General features: G+C 45.0%; 1 protein-coding gene across 3 annotated transcripts in view; it reads right to left on the bottom strand.

Moving 5' to 3' along the window:
• Positions 1 to 20,199, bottom strand: part of LOC149345655 (uncharacterized) — a 53,174-nt gene that overhangs the window by 3,335 nt on the left and 29,640 nt on the right. For all 3 annotated transcript variants that reach the window (XM_089586158.1, XM_089586159.1, XM_089586160.1), the window contains 5 exons: positions 14,885 to 14,920; positions 10,958 to 11,045; positions 9,704 to 9,843; positions 5,381 to 5,428; positions 5,259 to 5,294 (listed from right to left, as the gene is read on the bottom strand). In XM_089586158.1, coding sequence (XP_089442284.1) covers positions 5,259 to 5,294; positions 5,381 to 5,428; positions 9,704 to 9,843; positions 10,958 to 11,045; positions 14,885 to 14,920 — 348 coding nt within the window. The remainder of the gene's footprint in view (positions 1 to 5,258; positions 5,295 to 5,380; positions 5,429 to 9,703; positions 9,844 to 10,957; positions 11,046 to 14,884; positions 14,921 to 20,199) is intronic.

Below are 20,199 nucleotides of genomic sequence, written 5' to 3'. Positions count from 1 at the left end.
GAAAATATTAATCGCTGCCTCGGAAACGTTCGCCCTTCCTAGATTTGCAGTTTAGGTTCAGTGAAGTAGTTGCCAACTATATGTGTGTTTAAAAGCCAAGCTAGCTGCAACTCGCCCGCTGCCACAACTTGATGAAGAAACCGAGTAAGGTTGCGGTGTTTTTTTGCAAAAACTCGGTTGGCATTCATTTCTGTCATAAATTTGCATCCGAAATCAACGTCGAACGCTTTCATTTTAATTGCTTAGCTAGGATTAAACGAGATGCCGCATATGAAGAGCTTCGATGCTTGCTTGCTTTGCTTTGCTTTATTGTGCTTTGCTCTGCTTGATTGCTTGCTTGTTTGCTTGGACACGTCGAACCGAGTATAAAATCACTAACCGAGCCTTGCTGAGCACGTCTCAGGCGGTCTGGCCGCACCTAAGCTGAGGAGAGCGACACATGCTTAAGCCTCTATAAGGTTTCTTCAGGGGCTAAGTGAGCATGTTTCTACTTTCAAAAGAGGCGCTTCTTCGGAATGGTGACACGCCTCTTATGCGCGAGGAAATCAATGGAACTGTGTCATGGTTCAGTCGCGTCTTTTCGACAGAAATCTCCAGAGATCACACTAGGACAAGCTCTGCCTGTAGCCGCTCTTACGAAAGTGTTTCGAGCAGAGTAAGATTGCTTTAGTCGACTTGAATTCTTCGTCACAGCAGCGAGCGGTTGCGCTGCGAGCTTGTGATCTTGCGGAAAACAGTGGAAGACGACACAGTCGCGGCCGTAGTTGTTCGTGGACACGAACGCAGAGTAGTACCTGTTGAATCTGATTCTCAAGGTCGGCTGACACACTTTGTACGTCACAACGCACGCAGTACGAGGAACAACGCATGCAGCACGAGAAACAACGCGCGCTGAAGCGCGCTCGGGTGCGCCGAAGCATCCCCGGGTCCTCAACATAACGTCACGCTGGCCGACATGGACGAGGTTTCCTTCTCCGCTGTTCCCCTCTCTGGCGCTCGCGCGGGGCGCGGGAAATTTAAACATCGCATTTTTAATTGGTGATTGCGCCACTGTTTTAGCCAAAATCGAAAAAAATAATTTCACAGACGTGATCAGCAATGACACTACTTCAAAACCCTAGAAGGTTAGCTGATTCGAAAACCGCCTCAGTATCCCTTTAAAGAAACCGCTGGGTACCTGGCGGCACTGGGGATCGAACCCAGCACCTCCCGAATGCGAGGCGGATGCTCTACTACAAAGACACGCTTCGGTTCAAATCCCACCGCCACGCTTCGGTTCGGATCCCACCGGCGGCACGTGGTTGTTTTTTCTTCTGCTTTTCTAATCAATTAGCTTTAAGCGATAACATATTCAGTAATATCCTAAATCGAGCAACAGCACAAAATAAATAAATAAATTAAAAATCCCCTGTGCCCCTTGGTTTCTGTGGCTGTTGGCTTCTCTTATATTTATAACGAGCCCCTCATTCTCCCTGTCTTGTTTGCTTAACCTCTTTAGCTGTGTCAGTTACTGTAACTAACAAGGGAGGGAGCCGGCGTCGCAGCGACAGGAGCGCCACGGATGGCGTGTTTGCTGCGCGCACGGGGTAGAGACGACCCTCTTTGGCTCGGGAACGGGGACGCGCGCTGACGATCGGCGCGAGGCTCCGCTCTTCGCCGGCTGGTGCGAAGCCTCGTGGGGAGGAACGTTCCCCTGCACCTCGTCCTGTCTGGCCGCGGAGTGTCCCTTGCCCTAGCGTGGGCGAACATTCACTCGTAGCCGTGGTGGTGAGTCGCACGTCCTCGATTTCTCAGCGTATTTTGTTACTAGCTGGCGTTACTGTTGTTGTAGCAATAAACGCCTTGTTTGTGTCAGCCAGTGTCGTCCCTTTGCTCCCTCAGAGCAAGTCCCGCCGTGGTCGGCGTGCGCTCGGTAACGTACGCGACCACGGGGTGGGGTCCGGCGGCTTGAACGGTGTCAGCCGCGGTTAAACGGGGAGAGCGTATTTATGTACCCAATTAAAACCCACAACTTCTCACACTATAAATGAATAGAACTATCAAAGTGTGCCTCAAAAGCCAGTTTGCCTAAATTAGCGCACACGCGTCAAATACAAAGAATGCGACGTGGCGGGGAAAAGCGAGAAACAGCAGCGGTGCGGCGGATCCGCCTCGTCCGCGCGTGAAAAAGTGAGAACAAAGAAATACAAATACAAACAAATTGGTAATAAATGTCCAATTATGTGTGATCTGCAAATGAGTCATGGATCAAATGGCATGCATCTCAGCATAGAATGCGTAACAACATTTGTCGGCTTTTGAATGAGTCACACGAAACTCAGAGACATCAGTAATTGTTCACTGTCAATGGAGCCTGCACAACTTGTTGCAGAAACTGCCTTTCACGCCTGCACCATAGGGAACTCCATGTACCTCTCCTAGAACAGAAGCACAATAGTTACACACTCATGCACTGCCGGGCGCATCATTCAGACTAAATGCTTTTCCATTGCAAAAGTACACTGCGAACCCACAATCGCTCGTAGCCCACGCTACAACGTGTGTAATCGCAGAAACTTTTTTCAGCAGAAAGTTGTCTAGACCTCTGTGTAGTGCCAAAATATATGATTTAGTGTATATTTATAAATTACGAAATTGTGCCACTTTTCGCTCTTATAGAGCAGCTTATGTGATACGGATTATATGAAGATAATTAACGTGCCGGCTTTAAGGCACCCATTCAGCGGAGAACCCGGCCGCGCCGGCGGCGTGCGATTACGAGAGGTCGCAGTTCAGAAATCCTTGGGGATATGCTTCCAAAATGATATGATATAATGCATGGATAGATAAGCAAAACTGTCGAATATATATACAAATTAAGTGAACTTCCTTATTCCTACATAATTAAAAGCGATATTGTATCACGCACTTCTCTTTGATTAGCTGTCACACTGCGCTCAATTGAGGGAAACTGGTACACTCATAACTAGAGCAAACTGTTGGTGTTGCAAGAAAAAAGTGTTAAGAACATTTGCAAATAATCACGGTGAGCCATGTCATCTTCCAACATAAAAGTTCTTTATCAGACGTGCAACGCTTCCCTGCAGCTACTCAAATATACTATCAGAAGTTACTACAACTGTAAGACAAACAGTTGGGGTTTGATGCCCCAGCGCCGACGAAGGGCAGAAAGAGGAAGAAATACGAAGCTGACGAAGCTCAGTTTTGCGCTCACGAACGCTGGACTACTGAGCTGCACCGTGCTAAGAAAGATTATGCCGACAACCCCGCCGCTCCTATGAGCGTTATTGAAGTGCTGGTTGAAGGTGTTCCTGTTGACGCGCTTATTGACACTGGTGCTGCCGTGTCCATCATTAGTCGAAACTTGTGCTGCGAACTAAAAAAAAGTGACGACGCCGCTTTCAGAACTCTCGCTTCGCACCGCCAACGCCTTCTGGCAGCGTGCACCGCCCGCCTCGTCATCCAAGACCTCTTCTACACCATTGAGCCCTTCTTAGGGAGCCTCCTACTTCCGAGGAACGCCTGTTTGATGTTTTGTAGCTAGCTGGTCCGCTGTGTGTATTACATGCAAGTGTAATAAATAGGATATGAGTGATCACTATTTGTCGTCCCTCCCTTTTCTCTGTAGAGCACGAACCCCTCCGCGGTAGCGAGCGAAGAAGCTGCAGCCGTGGTGCGGTAGTGGGGGGCTGAATACTGGTCCCCCAAACTTCAACACATTTTAAGGACATTGTAAGTCCAATGATTTTACTTCCTTACATAAAATAATTGCTCCCATATTATTTTTGCGAGCATGCTCTTTTAGCCTGTTATTTGTTTTGTAACTCCTAATCTGAAATAGAGAGAAAGAAGCTGTGCAATTATCTTCCATCCAAAGAACAAGCCTATCTTCATGAATTTTGATCTCATGCTGGGTGACACTAGAATTGAAGTTGTAGGCACTATAAAATGCCTTGGTGTGGTGTTCACGGAAACTCTGAGTTGGGACAAACATATAAACACTATCCGCAAGAAAATGAACCGAGTCAATGGTGCCCTGTGTCGACATAGATACACACTTCCAACAAAGATAAAGATTCTCTATCTATAATGAATACTTACTTCCAATCGTTACCTACTGCATAAGTGTCTGGGATACCACAACAAAACATAACAAACACAAAATCTTAGTTGCACAGAAACATGCTGTCAGATTGATTGCAAATGTACCCTGGCATTCCCATGGGTGTCCTTACTTTAAGCAATATGGTATTTTGTCTGTTGATATATTGCACCTGTTCATATTGTTGTGTGCATACAAAAATGTAGTTAAAACAAATAATCAACTGTTCCTTGCAGCTTTAATCTACATCAATACACACCAGTGTACATCACTCGATGTCTTTTACCTTGGCTTCTGCCCTGTTGCCGTACTTTATATCGTACCTTATCCTATAACCCAGGAAATTACCTTAACATATTTGCAGCAAATAATGTTCTTATACAAGACATCTCAAAGAAACAGTTATTATTTGTCATGTGCATTTTCAAATATATTGTGGCATCATTATAAATATGTTTGATGTATTGTATTGTATATTGTTCCCATTATTTATGTGCATCTCTGTTGTTGTATAAGCGGTCAGGGTTAAGCTGTTGTGTTCCTTTTTCGTTCTTTGTTTTGATGGGAATATTAAGCTCACCTCAAGCCTGATGTTCGCAGAACACACTGCTGTCGTATTCATTCGGCACTGGGTGCTACTTCAAGCTGCATTAGGCAGCTTTTTTGCCCCGTGTCCCCTTTTTCCACTGTAATGTGTGTGGAGAAATAAACATTCAATTTCAATTTCAATAACTGTGTGCGAAGATCTTCCCTCTTCTCGCTTGACCTGTTATTGACGAACGCCGGTTTTCTATGCATGAAAACAGAAGACAGCACAACACCTAAGCATTGTTGTCAGTTTAATCGGGCGCTGTCGGAAACATGACTGGGAATTTTTATGTGCAAATTGCAATTAAAATATGCGTGCATTTTACAGAAGTGATACTTGGTGGTGGGTGCAACATTAGAGACCAATCTAGGTTTTTGCAGAGCGCCACTTTAGGCCTGAGAGCCATGATCACATGTGCCTTAGGTGCGTGCAGACGCAGATGTCATAGAATTCATGTCCATGATCTCCTTGCTGAAGGCATATACTGATCACGTTCATTGGCATTGTTTCTATTTCCTACCATGATTGCAATATCTCATTACAATGGTAGATAATGGCCCGACTTACCGCTACAAATTCTGTGAAGCCTTTCAGCAGGGGCTCCTTAAAGGAAAGAAATAGTACTTGTAATCGATATATGCCTCTCCATCGAATTGTCCGCACTAAAAGCAGAGGACGTGAGAACTTACCGTTATCACCTCGCCTTCTATGCAAACTATAGGCACGCCTCCCAAGCACTGCAATAAAGAGGCAGATTTCAATGACATAAAGTCTGACAATAAGAACTTTGAGGGCGCATTTTACCTTTGGCATACTAGTGTACAAAACAACACACAAAAATGAGATACACATCTCATCTTTGGTTACAGGCGCGAAAAAAGACAGAACACAAGGCAGAAAGACGGGACGAAGCGCCACTCACAATTGATTTATTCGAAGGCAACATGCACAAATATATACCGTCTTACATGGAAGGAACAATATTATCTTCAAAATTGATATGATAGCGAACGGGTCCCAAAATTGTTCTCAGCCTTGGCCCGTTCGCTATCATATAAACTTTGAAGAAGACAGTTTTCTTTGCTTCTAAGAAGGCATATATTTATGCATGTTGCCTTCGAATAAATCAGTTGTGAGTGGCGCTTCGTCCCGTCTTTCTGCCTTGTGTCTTGTCTTTATTCGCGCCTGTAACCAAAGACGAAGAGTTACCAACTTGCCCGGCAAGACGTCCTTTTACGAGATACACAGCGTTGACGAATCCGCGTCTCTTGAGTCAGCTCTCGACCACCATAACCACTGAGCCTTTGCAGTGGTTTTTGCAGCCTTCTCCGGCCGCGGCGGTCGCATTACGTTGGAGGCGGAATGCTAGAGACCCGTGAGCTGTGCGATGTCAGTGCACGTTAAAGAACCCCAGGTGGTTTGAAATTTCCGGAAATTTCCTCCACAACGGCGTCCCTGATAGCTCGAGTCGCTTTGGGATGTTAAACCTCATAAACCGTAAGTCACACAGGGCTGAAAACTGCAAATTCCTCTTCAACCACGTGCTGTTGTATACAGACTGCCTTTTATGCCATACACCATTAAACGCTTTGAGTGAAGTTCAGTTTGTAGCTTAAACCGATACTGTGCGTGCAAGGAAATGCAAGGAAATAAATGAAAAACTTGAATTGGGGCAGTTAGGTAAAAACTACTGTTGAAGTAATCGGGGCTGAAGGAGAAATCTGGTGAAAAAAAGATCTTTAATGCTAATTCAATCTTTTCGCTTTTTTACTGACCTTCTCGCAAAAAAACATGCAGGAGAAACATCACTAGAGTTTCATTTCGTGTGCCAAGTACATTGATTGCATTCTTAGCATCAAAAAATATAATTATAGAACCACGAAGCTGCTAAGAAAATAAAAAGCACAATTAAGGAAGAAAGATCGAGTGATCAAAACTGAAGTGTTTCAACATCTGATCACACTTGCACGACATTGAATGTAGGCAGCAGTTAGTAATAACCACTCTTGCATGACGGTCAGTACGGTTGCATGACGGCCAACCTTTCAAATCAACGCCATCATAAAGAGTAACCTTCTTTTTACGCTCTCTTTGGTTTCAGTACTGCTGGCTCTGCAGTCGAATCCATAGCCATCCCCTAGACGGGTCAGACGCCATCATCATCATCATCATGATCGGCCTAACAATGAGCACTGAACAGCGAGGGCCTCTCCGATATCCCTCCAACAATTTCTTGTGTTTTCCAGATCCACTGCGCAACCCTATGGAATTATTGGTAAACATGCCTTCGCATTACATGTCCTGCACATGCCTATTTAGTCACCTAAACTTCGAGTAGCATATCAATGGCTAGCGTTCATCCCGTGACCCATTCTCCTCTCTTTCTGCCTCAACATTACTCACATCATTTTCCCTTCCAAAGGTTGAAGCGCTGTCAGGAATTTAATTGGGAGGTCTTTTGTCAGCCTTTGCGTTTTTATTTACTTATTTATTTACATTCCTGCAGCGCCATGAAGGCACAATTGCAGGGAGGAATACACACATAAACAATCAATCGTACAGCATGTGCCAACTTTTTGTACAGGATAGAAAAGAATGAATGGCAGATGATGATAAAGAGCGTCAACAGAGCATTCACAATAGTCAATTGGTCGGGAAATAACAAGAAGAGGAAAAGCAGGAAAACAGCAGGTGAACATGTGTTTACATCACAGTTCCGACAACAGTGCTCGGAACTTTGCGTCGGACTGGCATTGCACATTACTATGAGGCAGCTTATTCCATTCATTGATGGCGTGCGGAAAGAAAAAGTGTTTGAACACGTTAGTACTGCATTTTATTTCACGTTTTTTCCAATCGTGGTGGCGCCTTCTGGATGCAAAATGAGGGGGCAGCAGATAAGTTTTGGGGTTAATAGCAATTTTCTTGAAGTAAATGCGGTATAGGAATTCTAATTTTGTTTGTAAACGGTGCTCGTCCAGAGAGTCCCAGTTCAGCTCCTACTTAATACTGTTGCTTCGATAATTAAAACAATAATTATTGGTAACAAACCGCGCCGCACGATTCTGAACCCGTTCCAGAATAAGTTCAGCCCCATAGGTGAGCCCCATAGGTGAGTACAGGTAAGATGCAGGTGTTGATGGTTCCCACTTTAGCGATACTTAAACTGACATTCATGATGTGACAGTAGCTGCAAAATGCTGACCGCCACATTCTTGTACTCCTTCTTATTCCCTACAGAGATTAGGGTCAGCGGTTGCTACGCGCCTTCAGCGGATGTATATCTTGACAAATTGTAATGCTTAGCTGCCTTTCTTAAACTATTCTCTTTCCGTAGTTTTTCTGCCGAAAGCCTTACAAGGCTCATCAGACAAGTCGGGCGCCGACCATTCACAAGAAACGGCAAGAAAACCCACGTGACCTCATAACGTCATCAGCACTGTCTACATCATGAGGAGTGAAAAAAAAAATGCTTCCTAAGGGGATTTCGAGCCGAGGCCGCGACAATTCAGTGTGGCGTCACGGCGCATTTCAAAACAGAGTTGTACATGCCACGCCAGTAGTATCGGAGGCAGAGGCACGTGTAAGTCTTGAAAAGGCCCGCGTGACCGCATTGCAACTCAGCGTGAAAACATGAGCAGATGTAGGACCGGAGGTCGCGAGGAATGACGAGGAGCCATGAGGATGAGAATTTCGGCTATAAACCATGTTACCTCTGATCTCAAAATGTGAAGCTTGACGGTGCAGGGCGCGGGATGGCGTAACCACTGATGAGTCGGAGAGAAAGTGGAGAAGAGCCCGAATCTAGGGATCCTTGCCCTGTTCAGAAGGCAGGTCACTGATGGTGGGAGATGACGCAGAGGCTTCGATTTCGCAGAGGCTGGCAATTCTTAAACGGAGTATATTTAAAACACCGCGATAAATGCGCGTGGGAGTCATCTCCGTCTGTGGGCACGGGGCGGGAGCAGGACCTAAAGAAACAAAATTTTCTGAGCATATTTTCTCGTTTCACAGTGTACCCACGGAGGCAGCCGGTCGTTATCAGTTGGCAAGAGCTTTGAAGAGTTTACGAAAGTATATTGCCACATCATTTAGAGGGTATCGCTTTAACATGCCGTGATGAATGCGCGTTCTGAAGCCGGACATACCCCCAAGAGGCACTCTTATCCACGGCGTGTTTCCCCGGATTGCGCAAGCTTATCGTGTAGTCAGACATGCTGCCATATGTGCTGCGTTTCCTCGTTTCCTAAATACGGCACATGCAACTTAGTTCCGTGATGACAAATATTGGTTTTGGTTTTGGTTTTGTGGGGTTTAACGTCCCAAAGCGACTAAGGCTATGAGAGACGCCGTAGTGGAGGGCTCCGGAAATTTCGACCACCTGGGGTTCTTTGCTTTTGGGCGATAAGCAATGCTATAGTATGTCAAAAAATAAATTACATTTTCAGTGCATGTTCTATTTCTCTAGCATTGTCGTATAATGTAACAGCCGCAAGTAAGACGAAGGTAAAAGTTCTTTATTTCCTTCACATAATTATATAATTCATCAAATATGAGTCCTCGTGCAAGCTTTCCACATGAAGTGTGACCAAAGCACTTCTATGATAGCCGCCCTTTCGTCTCATGCTTTGTGGATAAAGCCTGCCACCTCACGGCCAACAAGTCGAACTACGCGCTTTCTGGCAGAGAACTGATATGGTTGCTTTTGAGCCGTCTGACCACAGCACATGGGTGCTTTTACGCAGCATTATTTGATGAAAATATGGAATAGCTGAACTATGCTTTGCGACTTATTCTGCCGAATCAGCGGAAGACGTTGAGGAAGAAATTTCACAGTGCGTGATTGAGGACTGTTGCGTTTTGCACGCATTCAGCGTCTTAGTGGTTTTTCATGATATGGTCTCAATTCCGCACTAAAATAAAATAACTTACTGCGTTTTCAATTGTACCTGTTCATAATCCTGAGGTAATAACGGCATTAGAATTAACGCGCTTCTATCGATGGCACCTACCTGTGACACGTTCAGCGTGATGGGAATCTTCAGCTCAATCTTGCCTTCGCACAGCGCCTCGTGGTCTAGATCAAATATGCCGCATCCCGGCAAAAGCGGAATCGCTGAGCACAAGTCCTCCAGGATGCTCGTTATAGGATCTGCAGCAGAAATACATTGGGAATCAGAGTGGAAAAGACGACGTCGCAACTAGAACCCCTCCACCAAATTTTGCGCAAAATGCAAATTCCGTTTTTTTGGCGATTCACATAATACACGCCTACGACGTTAATTCATTCTCAGCGATAATCTCGAGGTAGGACCCTAATAACGTACAGGAATTTCAGGCGGCAGGATGCGATGGCACCTTGCATAAAAGTAGTTTTATGTATTTATTTTACCTCCAGGGCAAAGTATTACAGAGGTGAATAGGTAATACATAATAACACGGACAATACAATCAAGAGCAGAGAATAAGTTACCAAAACATAGATAGCAGTTAGAATACTGATAAACAGAATACATTGCACATTAGAAACGCCAACAGCAGACGGAAACAATACAGAGTCAGAAATTCTGGCAATTGAAGAAGGAAGCTGGTTCCAGTCATATGACATGCGAGGAATACCAGAATCCAATCGCCGGACGGTGGAGAGTGGGATGGAATGCCCTCTCCATCAAAAACAATAGAAAATTTTCTGTCGTGGTGGCAGGTTTTGGTGACTGTCGTGGTGACTAACAAAGTTGTACGACAGCCTTGCACTGTGTAAGTAAAATCCGAAAATTATGTTTTTGCTCGAAAAGAAAACCCCTCAGCGTAAGCTTTATCCGATGGTCTCATGAGACCCTTAAGGCTGAGACTCTTTTGCACTCACAGACTGGATGGAAACGGTACTAAAAATATATTCTTAATGCACGAGTGGAGCACGTAATTCAAAATTTTCTTTAAAAAGCTCCATTAGGGACTGCAAAATAAGTGACAGAAATGGGCCGATTTTAAGTATGCAGTATACAAGAACAATATTTTTTCGAAAATGAGAAGGGCAAGAGATAACTGAAAACCCAAAAAACTCTCTTAATTTGGGCACAATTTAGTCCTTTTTGTGGAATGCACGTGACCCCCAGCTGGTGGCATTGCCAATGTGTATTTTGTTTTCTGTCCTTTTCTGCGGAATGGGGCACGTAGAGTGGACGACGAGGACACCAACGACGCAAAACCCGGGAAACTAGGCTAATACAGCTAGCGCTGCCGGCTGAATTCAACAGGCTCCTTACCAACTTCTTGCAAGGCCTCCTTTAGTAATTCTCCGAGAAGATACGCCTGCGTTGCCAAGTCAAAGTTCAGCATACCCTCTACAAAGCACTGCAAAAAAAGAAAACAAAACTATATCAGTCCAGAAGGCTAGAGTGCTATGGTTTTCCCGTCTGTCTAATCCACCTTTTTTCACGTGGCAGGTCCACTCATGCGCGCCTTCCCTCACGAACCGAAACCGCCAGCTTCTACTGTTCATGCCCGATTCATGTGAGAGGCGTTCGGTAGTTTGGGGCGGCCGTTAAAAAAACTAAAACGTAATAACCCAGAACGTGCACAACTAACAGCGCAATAGTCTTAAACCAATGCCGAATATAAGTGTACATGTCCAAGGGAGGAAACTGAATGCACTTCTGGGCAGGTCTTCAGGTTGAAGCCCAATAACAACAATTCAGAATGGGGGTAAGGAATTGACAGGCATTGATTTAGCTAATGCATTTAACAGCCACTTTACAGATATAACTAGTAATTTCGTCGATTCAAATACTCTTGATACTCGAAACGAGAAATCTATGTTCTTAACGCCAATATCAGAGTCAGAGGTGATATCGGTTTTCATGGCCTTAAATAACAGTAAAAGTGCTGACGCAGACGACATTGTAATAAAACCAGTAAAGTATGTGATAGAAGACATAGCAGGGTGCTTAACTCAAATATATAACCTTTGCTTATCTCAAGGACTATTTCCGAAGCAAATGCAGCTTGCCAAAGTGAGTGTACTGCACAAGAAAGGAAGTAAGAATGAATTTACAAACTTTAGACCCGTGTCAATACTTCCTGTTTTTTCTAAAGGATTTGAAAAAATGATTCTCTCTAGAATAACAAATTTTAGTGAACAATGCAATATCCTTCACGACGCGCAATACGGCTTCAGAAAACACAGATCAACAGAAATGGCACTGCTGGAGCAAAAGGAATTTGTTCTAGAATCTCTCGAAAACAAAGAAGTAGCCCTTGGGGTATATGTCGATTTCACAAAAGCTTTTGATTACTTAAATCACTCTATCCTACTGAAAAAACTTGAAATGTACGGCTTCCGTGGAACTGTGCTATCGCTTTTGACATCCTACCTAAATGATCGAAACCAGTACGTATATTTAAATGGCTACTCGTCCCATGTATTGCCCATTTCTGCAGGTGTGCCTCAGGGGAGTATTCTTGGCCCGTTTCTTTTTAATTTGTACCTAAATGACATCGTAAGCATCGATCTCACGGTGAAATTTGTCATTTACGCGGATGATGTGACACTGTTGTTCACTGCAGCTAGCGCAGATGAGGTCATCACTAGAGCGAACAAAACTCTTGAGAAATTAGACATATGGGCCCAACTAAACAAATTAAAAATAAACGTTAGTAAAACGAAGGCTGTCCTATACCATGCGAAAAACAAAATTATTAGCATTGACAGAGACATTAAGTTGAACAACTCAAAGATAGAGATAGTAAACACATTTAAAATACTTGGAGTATATTTCACCGAAAATATGACGTGGGACAATCACGTGAGCCACGTCATCTCAAAACTGTCTTGCATCGTGGGGGTAACGTACGCAAACAGATATACTCTACCTCCAAAAGTTAAACTTTTATTGTACAATGCACTATTCCACTCACACATAAACTATTGCCAATTAGTCTGGGGGAATACAACCAAAGGAAATTTGCAAAAAATCCTGACATTGCAGAAAAAAATGTTAAGAAACATTGAAAACGTCCCCAGAAGTCACCCTTCCCACCTTTTGTTCTCGAAATATTGTATAATGAAAATAGACAGCCTATACTCGCACGGCTTGTGTTCACGTTATAGGATTGAAATAAAAAACAACACTCACTGTCTATTAGGGTTGGCATCTCTTTGTAAAAGGACACTAGCTTATGAATATAGAAGCACACAGCCTTGGTTAGTAAAAACGTGCAGGACAGATTATGGACGACAAATGATAAACAGAATGATACCACACTTGCTAAATATCTGTTACAAAAACGGTATCACTCCCGAGTTAACTTCAAAAAGAGAACTGAAATTACTGTTCACAGACAACAATCCGTTCATGTGATGGTGCATTTCTCGCATTCTGCATATGTACGCTGTACCCTTCCTTGAGCGACGCTTTTCTGTTCATGCGCATTGTTTTTCTTCGTCTCTTTCCTTTACTTATGTAACGTTCTTGCTTTTTCGGGCTTTTTCCGGCATGTACTTTCGCTTATCACCGGTGTCTCGTACAGTTCAATTAGAATTGTTTTGTTTATTTTCCTTGTACAAGCCGATTTGACTTTGTAAACAAAACATTTCTGTATTTTGATTTGTGCTGTTCTTATGCCGCTCTGCCATTATTTTATTTTATTTTTTTTTCTTCGCCTCTCTTTTTTTGTTTCCTGAATTTTTTGTACTCTGGGGAGCTGGGAACTAGTCAAGCTGAATTTTCAGCTTTTTTTCCCGCACTCCCTCACTTCATGAGTGAAATAAAGAATTTATTATTATTTATTATTTAATTGTAGTTTACTACACCCGCAGGTGAATATATAAATGAAAGGGAAAGGGATTCTACACGTAGCACCTTAAGCACACTGCCGAGGAGCGGGCCCGGGAAAATTCACCTCATCGGTTCTGGGAGAAGACTGAACGGGTGGTATACGTGAAAAGAAATAAATTTGTCAGGTACAGGTTATATGTATTTGGACGGGAGAAAGAACAGCGCGAGATCTTGAATTTGATGTACATTGTGACGAGCTCCTTTAGAGGCCACCGTGAAGGACGACCACTTGCTCGTTGCCTGAATAGGGGGCCCTCACCCTCCAAGCGTTCTTCGATACCCTTGAGCGTTTACCGGGATCTCCGACCTTCCGAGACCGGGATCCCTGCAGGGGCGGGAACTGAGGTACCCTCCTCAAAGCCAGGTCTCCCCACTCCGACATTTTTGGCTGCTACAAGACTTTGATTTCACCAACACAGATTGTGCTCGCCGGCTAGTCCAATGTAACAGTCCCGGGGCTGACCTATCTTGATAGTGTCGTCAACCAGCAAAAATGTACAACTGGCTTGGATCTCACGGAGTATTGGGCCCACTCATCTTTCCTTAAAGTCATTCACTGACCTTTTCTCCACCTGCTCAGGTATGAGCACTCGCAACCACATTAGTAGGTTGAACAGGTTTGGATGAAGCGGAGACAAAAGCCAGGATTTGTTATTACCGCAGCAGTTCGGAAGTTTCGATGGCTTCTAATCCTCCAAGTGGCTAATCACTTTAACCTTGTTTGCCGATTCGTGCCAAACGAGAGTATCCCCAAGACCCAGGATTGGTTCGCCCTGCCGCAAGCCCCCGCGAGGTACCGAGCTCCTCAGGATCGAAAACCAACGCGCCCTGACTGGGTGACGCACCATTTCTTCCGAAGGGGCTTTCTAGAGGCGTAGTAGATTCGGGCTTTTGAATTTCAGCCGTCCTTCGCAGTATGATTCCGCGGGCTCGGCCTGGACCCCTCCTGACCTGCCCGTGCAACGGGCAGCGGACAATGTGGGCTGCAACACACTCACAATTCCGTGGAGCGAACTGTTGCATCTCTCCTGGGGATTCGCAGTGCTCATATAGTGGACTCCGGCAGTCCCACTCCGACCACCGTCGTTGCAACCGAACAAAGCTTGGCAGCCGACCCCGCACTCAGCCCATCCAGCTAGCGTGGGGGGCATGTTAGGGACAGGCGAAATATGACCGACGGCAGCGACAGCTGTCAAGCGCACACGAGCAACATCGAAGGAGCAGTCGGCGTCTCGTGGAGCCGGATGCGCCTGCGTAGACCACGTTTTCGTCTGCAAGGAGTTTTCTCTCGCTACTCAAAGGGCGCCACATCTTGTGGAAAAGGTAGATTGGAATGGTACAAAAAACGAGCCTAACCTCAAGAATCCGAAGAACCAGTCCGGCGGCGCCATCCTGCAAGTACAAGAAAGCTGATTAGTTCTGGCAAAGTAAACGTTGCAGCCAGGCTTTCTGAATATGAAGAAATAAGTCAGACACAACACGAGACAGTATGTGGACCGCTAAATAGCAACTGACTTTACCAGTTCGAGAGGTATGTTGGGCCATCTAATCAAAAATCACAAAATGATTTTTACTGATCTGTTCTACAACTGCGAATAGGCAGTCATAAATAGACGTCGACGCAAACAATATTCATCGATTCTGAAAACAAATGCTTGCTATTTTCTCTTAGCGCACTGGATGTGAATTCAAAAGTTCGTTATAAGCTGTAACCTTGTACTCAATCTTGGAATCCACGATTAGTTTCAGTTGGACTGCAGACCGTCAATGTAGAGTTGTTTTATATGAGACCGCATGGAGAGGAGTTTTGGTAAGATAAGACCTGAGTAGATTTTTTGTCGGTTACCAGCATGTATCTCTACTAGCGTAGGGAAGTTGCAGCGCATGTACAGGATATGAACAAGCAGTACTGAGAACATGCAGGTATCCCAAGGCTTTCGAAGGAAAATCCTTATAGCGCAACCTTGTGACCTTCAACGGAAGGAAATCTATGCTGCCCATAGCAATACTTGTATTTCATGGAACTGAGTACCAGACTTACAGCGGTTATGTGTCGAGCTTTATTTAGGCATGAAACAAAGCACCAAGAATCCATGCTTAAAAATCTGCTAGGTTGTCGCAGAAAAAGCACTCTATCGTTGCGGTTGTCCAATAGGTTCGAAAGATTAATCGATGTGCCCCTCATACTGCCGACAGAATACAGACGCAGACCAGGTGACTGAATTTACCTTGGGGACGAAACTCGGCAGTCGTGCTCAGCCGTGTTTGGCGGCGAAGGCAATCTGCCGGGGTCGCATTTTGCTTAGCAGCGTCTTTTTGAGCTTGTTGGTGCATAGTCGATAAAGATATTCTAGCAAAGCAGAAAACAAGGACATAGAACGGAGACGATCGACATTGGCGCTAACCTCCAGCAAATTTTATTGATTGCAAGAGTCACATTTAGACGCCAGAACGTGACAGGTTATCACAAATGCGTACAAGATCAATGTCTTATGTACAGTCATGCCGGAATGAAACGCGAACAGCTCATGTCAAGAAAACAAAATATTTTACCTGCCTACTTTCAGCTGTAGAGTGCAGCTAGCCTGATTCATGTGTCTGGATAAAGGGTCTGCCGAAGGGCATAATCGTAAATAGGTTTTAAAGGAATATTTGGCTGCAAAGTAGAAATGTATGAAATATGCGCGTTCGCGTTTCATTCCGGCCTGACTGTACGTAAGCCGTTTATCACAAATGAATGTGGGTTATATTTTCGCTTCTTCCCATCGCAAAACATTTCCGTAAGCAAAAGAAATGTAAGCCTTTTTTTTTAGATATGTGTTGTAGGAAGAAGAAAATATAGAATAAGAAAAAAAATATTCGAAGCTGAAGAGGCACATACATTAGGACGCACATGTGTAAGCACTCTTTCCATATTCCTTTGAAATAAAGATATCGCGTACCTAAGGCAGTCATCCTGATAACATGTTGTCTTGAGGCGTATAAATGTGCTTCTCCATCATCATCATCATCATCAGCCTGACTACGCCCACTGCAGGGCAAAGGCCTCTCCCATGTCTCTCCAATCAACCATGTCCTTTGCCACCTGCAGTCACCATATTATCCCTGCAAACTTCTTAATCTCATCCACCCATCTAACTTTCTGCCGCCGCCTCCTATGCTTGCCTTCTCTAGGAATCGAATCCGTTACCCTTAAAGACCAGCGTTTATCTTGTCTTCGCATTGCATGCCCTGCCCAAGCCCACTTCTTCCTCCATTTCGAATAGGATGTCATTAACCCGCGTTTGTTCCCTCACCCACTCCGCCCGCTTCCGATCTCGTAACGTTACACATCATTTTTCTTACCATAGCTCGCTGCGTTGTCCTTAACTTAAGCTGAACCTTTTTTGTTAGCCTCCACGTTTCTGCCCCATAGGTGAGTACCGGTACGATGCAGCTGTTGTATACTTTTCTCTGGAGGGATATTTGTAAACTGCCATTCATGATCTGAGAGAACCTGTCATATGCGCTCAACCCCATTCTTATTCTTCTAGTTATTTCCCTCTCATGATCCGGATCAGCGGTCACTACATGCGCTGAGTAGACGTATTTCCTTGTCACTTCTAGCACCTCGCCACCAATAGCGAACTGCTGTTTCCTTGCTAGACTGTTGAATATTACTTAGATTTTCTGCATGTTAATTTTTAGCCCCACCGTTCTGCTCTGCCTGTCTAACACATTCATCATGCTTTGCAGTTCATATCCTGAGTGACTTAGCAAGGTAATATCATCAGTGAACCACGCATTAGTTAGGTATTCTCCATTAGCTCTTATCCCCAACTGTTGCCATTTTAGGACCCGGAATACTTCCTGTAAACAGACGGTGAATAGCATAGGCGAGATTGTGTCTCCCTGCCTGGCACCTTTGTTTGGACGCGGATCGATGGTGGTGGTGGGCGGTTTTGCAGCCCTCTAGCTACGGTGTGGGGTGGCGAGGTGGCTGGTGGACGATGCTTCTAGAGGGCAGATGGTTTTCCCACTGCGTCTTTAAATTTATTTGCCCGTCACTTTTCCTTTGGCTTCTACGAGGGCTTCTGGTGGGCGTACGCCTTGTGGATGTAGATGGATTAGTGGTAGCGGGTAGGAGATACATGGGTGGATGGTGCTCCTGCAGAGTTAATGCACTCGAGTGTGGTATGGTGGGCAGCTGCTTATAGCTAGGGAATTTGTTAAGGAGGTGGCTGGTGCTTCTAGAGGGAGGAGGTGGAGGGTGGAGGCTCATCCTTAGGCTGGAGGTCTCACTTCAGCAGGCGTCACATTTCCGGTGTGCGGAGAGAAGGCGGGGCTGCCGCATGTGTTTTCGCAAACAAACTTGTTCAGCTTCACTTCCGGCTCATGTAGCGCATTCACTTCGTATTTGTACTTCACTGGGATCTAATTATAGCCAGGTTGCGCAGAAGGTCGCCGGGATTTATGCGCGCTTAGCGGAAGTGTTTCGCTTTGGCCAAGCACCAGTTGCTTGTGACAAGGTTGCTTTCCTCAGAAGGTCACTGTTTCCAAACACAGGTAGTAAATGTGAACGAAACTCTTGAAGAACATAGAATCTCTTCACAAAGTGATATAGATGTAATTATTTCGCAAGAGGTCCGTCATCTAAATTAAGTCGATCAATGGTACTTGTTGAGGTAACTGTTCCTCTAGCTCTGCCGGAGATTTCTTTCGTGACAATAACTCGGATCAGTGATGAACGAATGTGGCGATAGCTGCCGTTTGGAAGGGAGCAATTTGAAGTGCATTTACACAAGTGGAGGAAATACGACCACACTTTTGTGAGGGAGCGCGCAAGCTTTTGCCTGCCCGCAGGTGTACACGGGGCAATTTCTTCTTCGGGAAGGTCAGACAGAGTACACAGGGGATGAAGAAAGTAAAGCAGCCGGTTTGCTCCTTCTGCGAGATTTTAAAACTTTTGGAGTGATGCCAATGGTGTGGCGCAGAAATACTGTCCCTTCTTAAGCAAAGCAAAGCGGCACTCCCTCGCTTCAAGGTGAGTTCGGAGAACCTCATTCCTTTAATCATGGCCGTAGTCAGCTAGCTGGGTAAATCTGCGCTGTCATCATAGTAGACAGAAGATGTTTGCTATTCCTCCTTTAGGTGCCTCTATTGCTTACTGGAAAGAGGCTGGTATGGATCGAATGGGATACGACACAGGCTACAATTGGAACAAGCTGTCAAGCGTGATCAAGAGGCAGTATTTCTCTGACCCCTTTCATCACGCCTATTTAGCAGTAATCATTCTTTAATTCCTTCGATCAGAATTATACTTCGAATTGCTCAGACTATCAAAGGCGTCGCCTGCCCTTGAGTTGAGATGGATATACTTCTGTTTAGCTGGCTTCGACGCCGCTACCGCTTGTGTAGCTTCTTCGATGTAGACGCACTTATGAAGAAGACACCCAGGCCCAAATTAGGATTCAACGAAATGTGACTTCAGGCTAGCGGGCTAAACAATGGCTTGGAAACCAGGTCTCGATATAGTGCTCTTTAAAAAATTAAGAGGTGACGACGACAACACTTGGCAGCCGCCAAATGCAGCAGAGTCAACAGACGCCTTTAGCATACCGTGTACCGTGTTACCGGTACCGGAGTACCGGAAGTCTGCGCACCGCCAATGCGCATGCGCAAATTATCTTGACGGCGCCAGATGGCGCCTTGTACCCGGCAGCTGTAGCAGCTGTGCTCGCGCCCGCAGCGTCGGAACCAATCAGCGCGTACTCACCGCTGGTGGGCGGGCTCCCGGTACTCCGGTAACGGTAGCGGGAACACTGTACACGGTATGCTAAAGGCGTCTGATCAAGTCAGCCGGCGCATTAAACTTGACGCGGAGCTACGTAAACTGCGAGCTTGTGCCGTCAGAACAATCGCAGTCGACGTATAAATGTGTGCAATATCAGCTCAGTGAGGTCTTTGATTTGGGCAGGATGATAAACTATTATTTCACTGAAATATAGCTGCGAAAACTTCCGGTGGTAGTGATACCAGTATTGAAATAATTGGCCTTTTCTACTTTTATAAAATTCATGGTTTTCATCAATGCTGCATCTTTTTGTTTCGACCACTGCAGTCTCTCAGTGCCGGCAACATTCAGTTTGTCGTCAGTGTCCCTTTGACTAACCATACTTCTCGCAGTCTCCTGTCATCAGAATAGAAGTTGGAGCTTATGTCGGGTGCTGTAGAGTACGTCTGGTATAGAGGCGTGTAGCTATTAACCAGTGCGCCAGAAGCGTAACTAACGGCCTGCTGCTACCGCAACGACGTACTACGATCAAAATATGCGGCACACGCACTCTTTAACAGCGGGAAATAACAAGAAAAATAACATGAAACATATCTTTTAATAGGCGAGAATTCAAAAGGCATGTGGTGCTGATGGAATAATAATGAAAGGTAAAGACCGCCTGTTAATGACGCAAAATCCACACTATCTCCGCCCGCTCCAGAGATAGACGTTGCGCCCAATAATTGGCACATTTAGTAAAACACGTTGCGGGGCTAGTTGTCATGTTTATCTGTGTATTCGTCTGAAAAATTACCGCTGTTTAAATCTGAAGAATTTGCACATTGACGTGGTGGCAGATAGAGTGTATTATTACGGGGGGTTAGCCCAGCGGCAGACGGTACAGGCCACAGTCAGA

Source organism: Amblyomma mixtum, chromosome 4 (genome assembly GCF_055824585.1).
Source record: "Amblyomma mixtum isolate Tamu chromosome 4, ASM5582458v1, whole genome shotgun sequence".
Taxonomy (NCBI): domain Eukaryota; kingdom Metazoa; phylum Arthropoda; class Arachnida; order Ixodida; family Ixodidae; genus Amblyomma; species Amblyomma mixtum.
The sequence above is the reverse complement of the archived record's forward strand: the minus strand, read 5'-3'. Positions and strand labels throughout refer to the sequence as shown.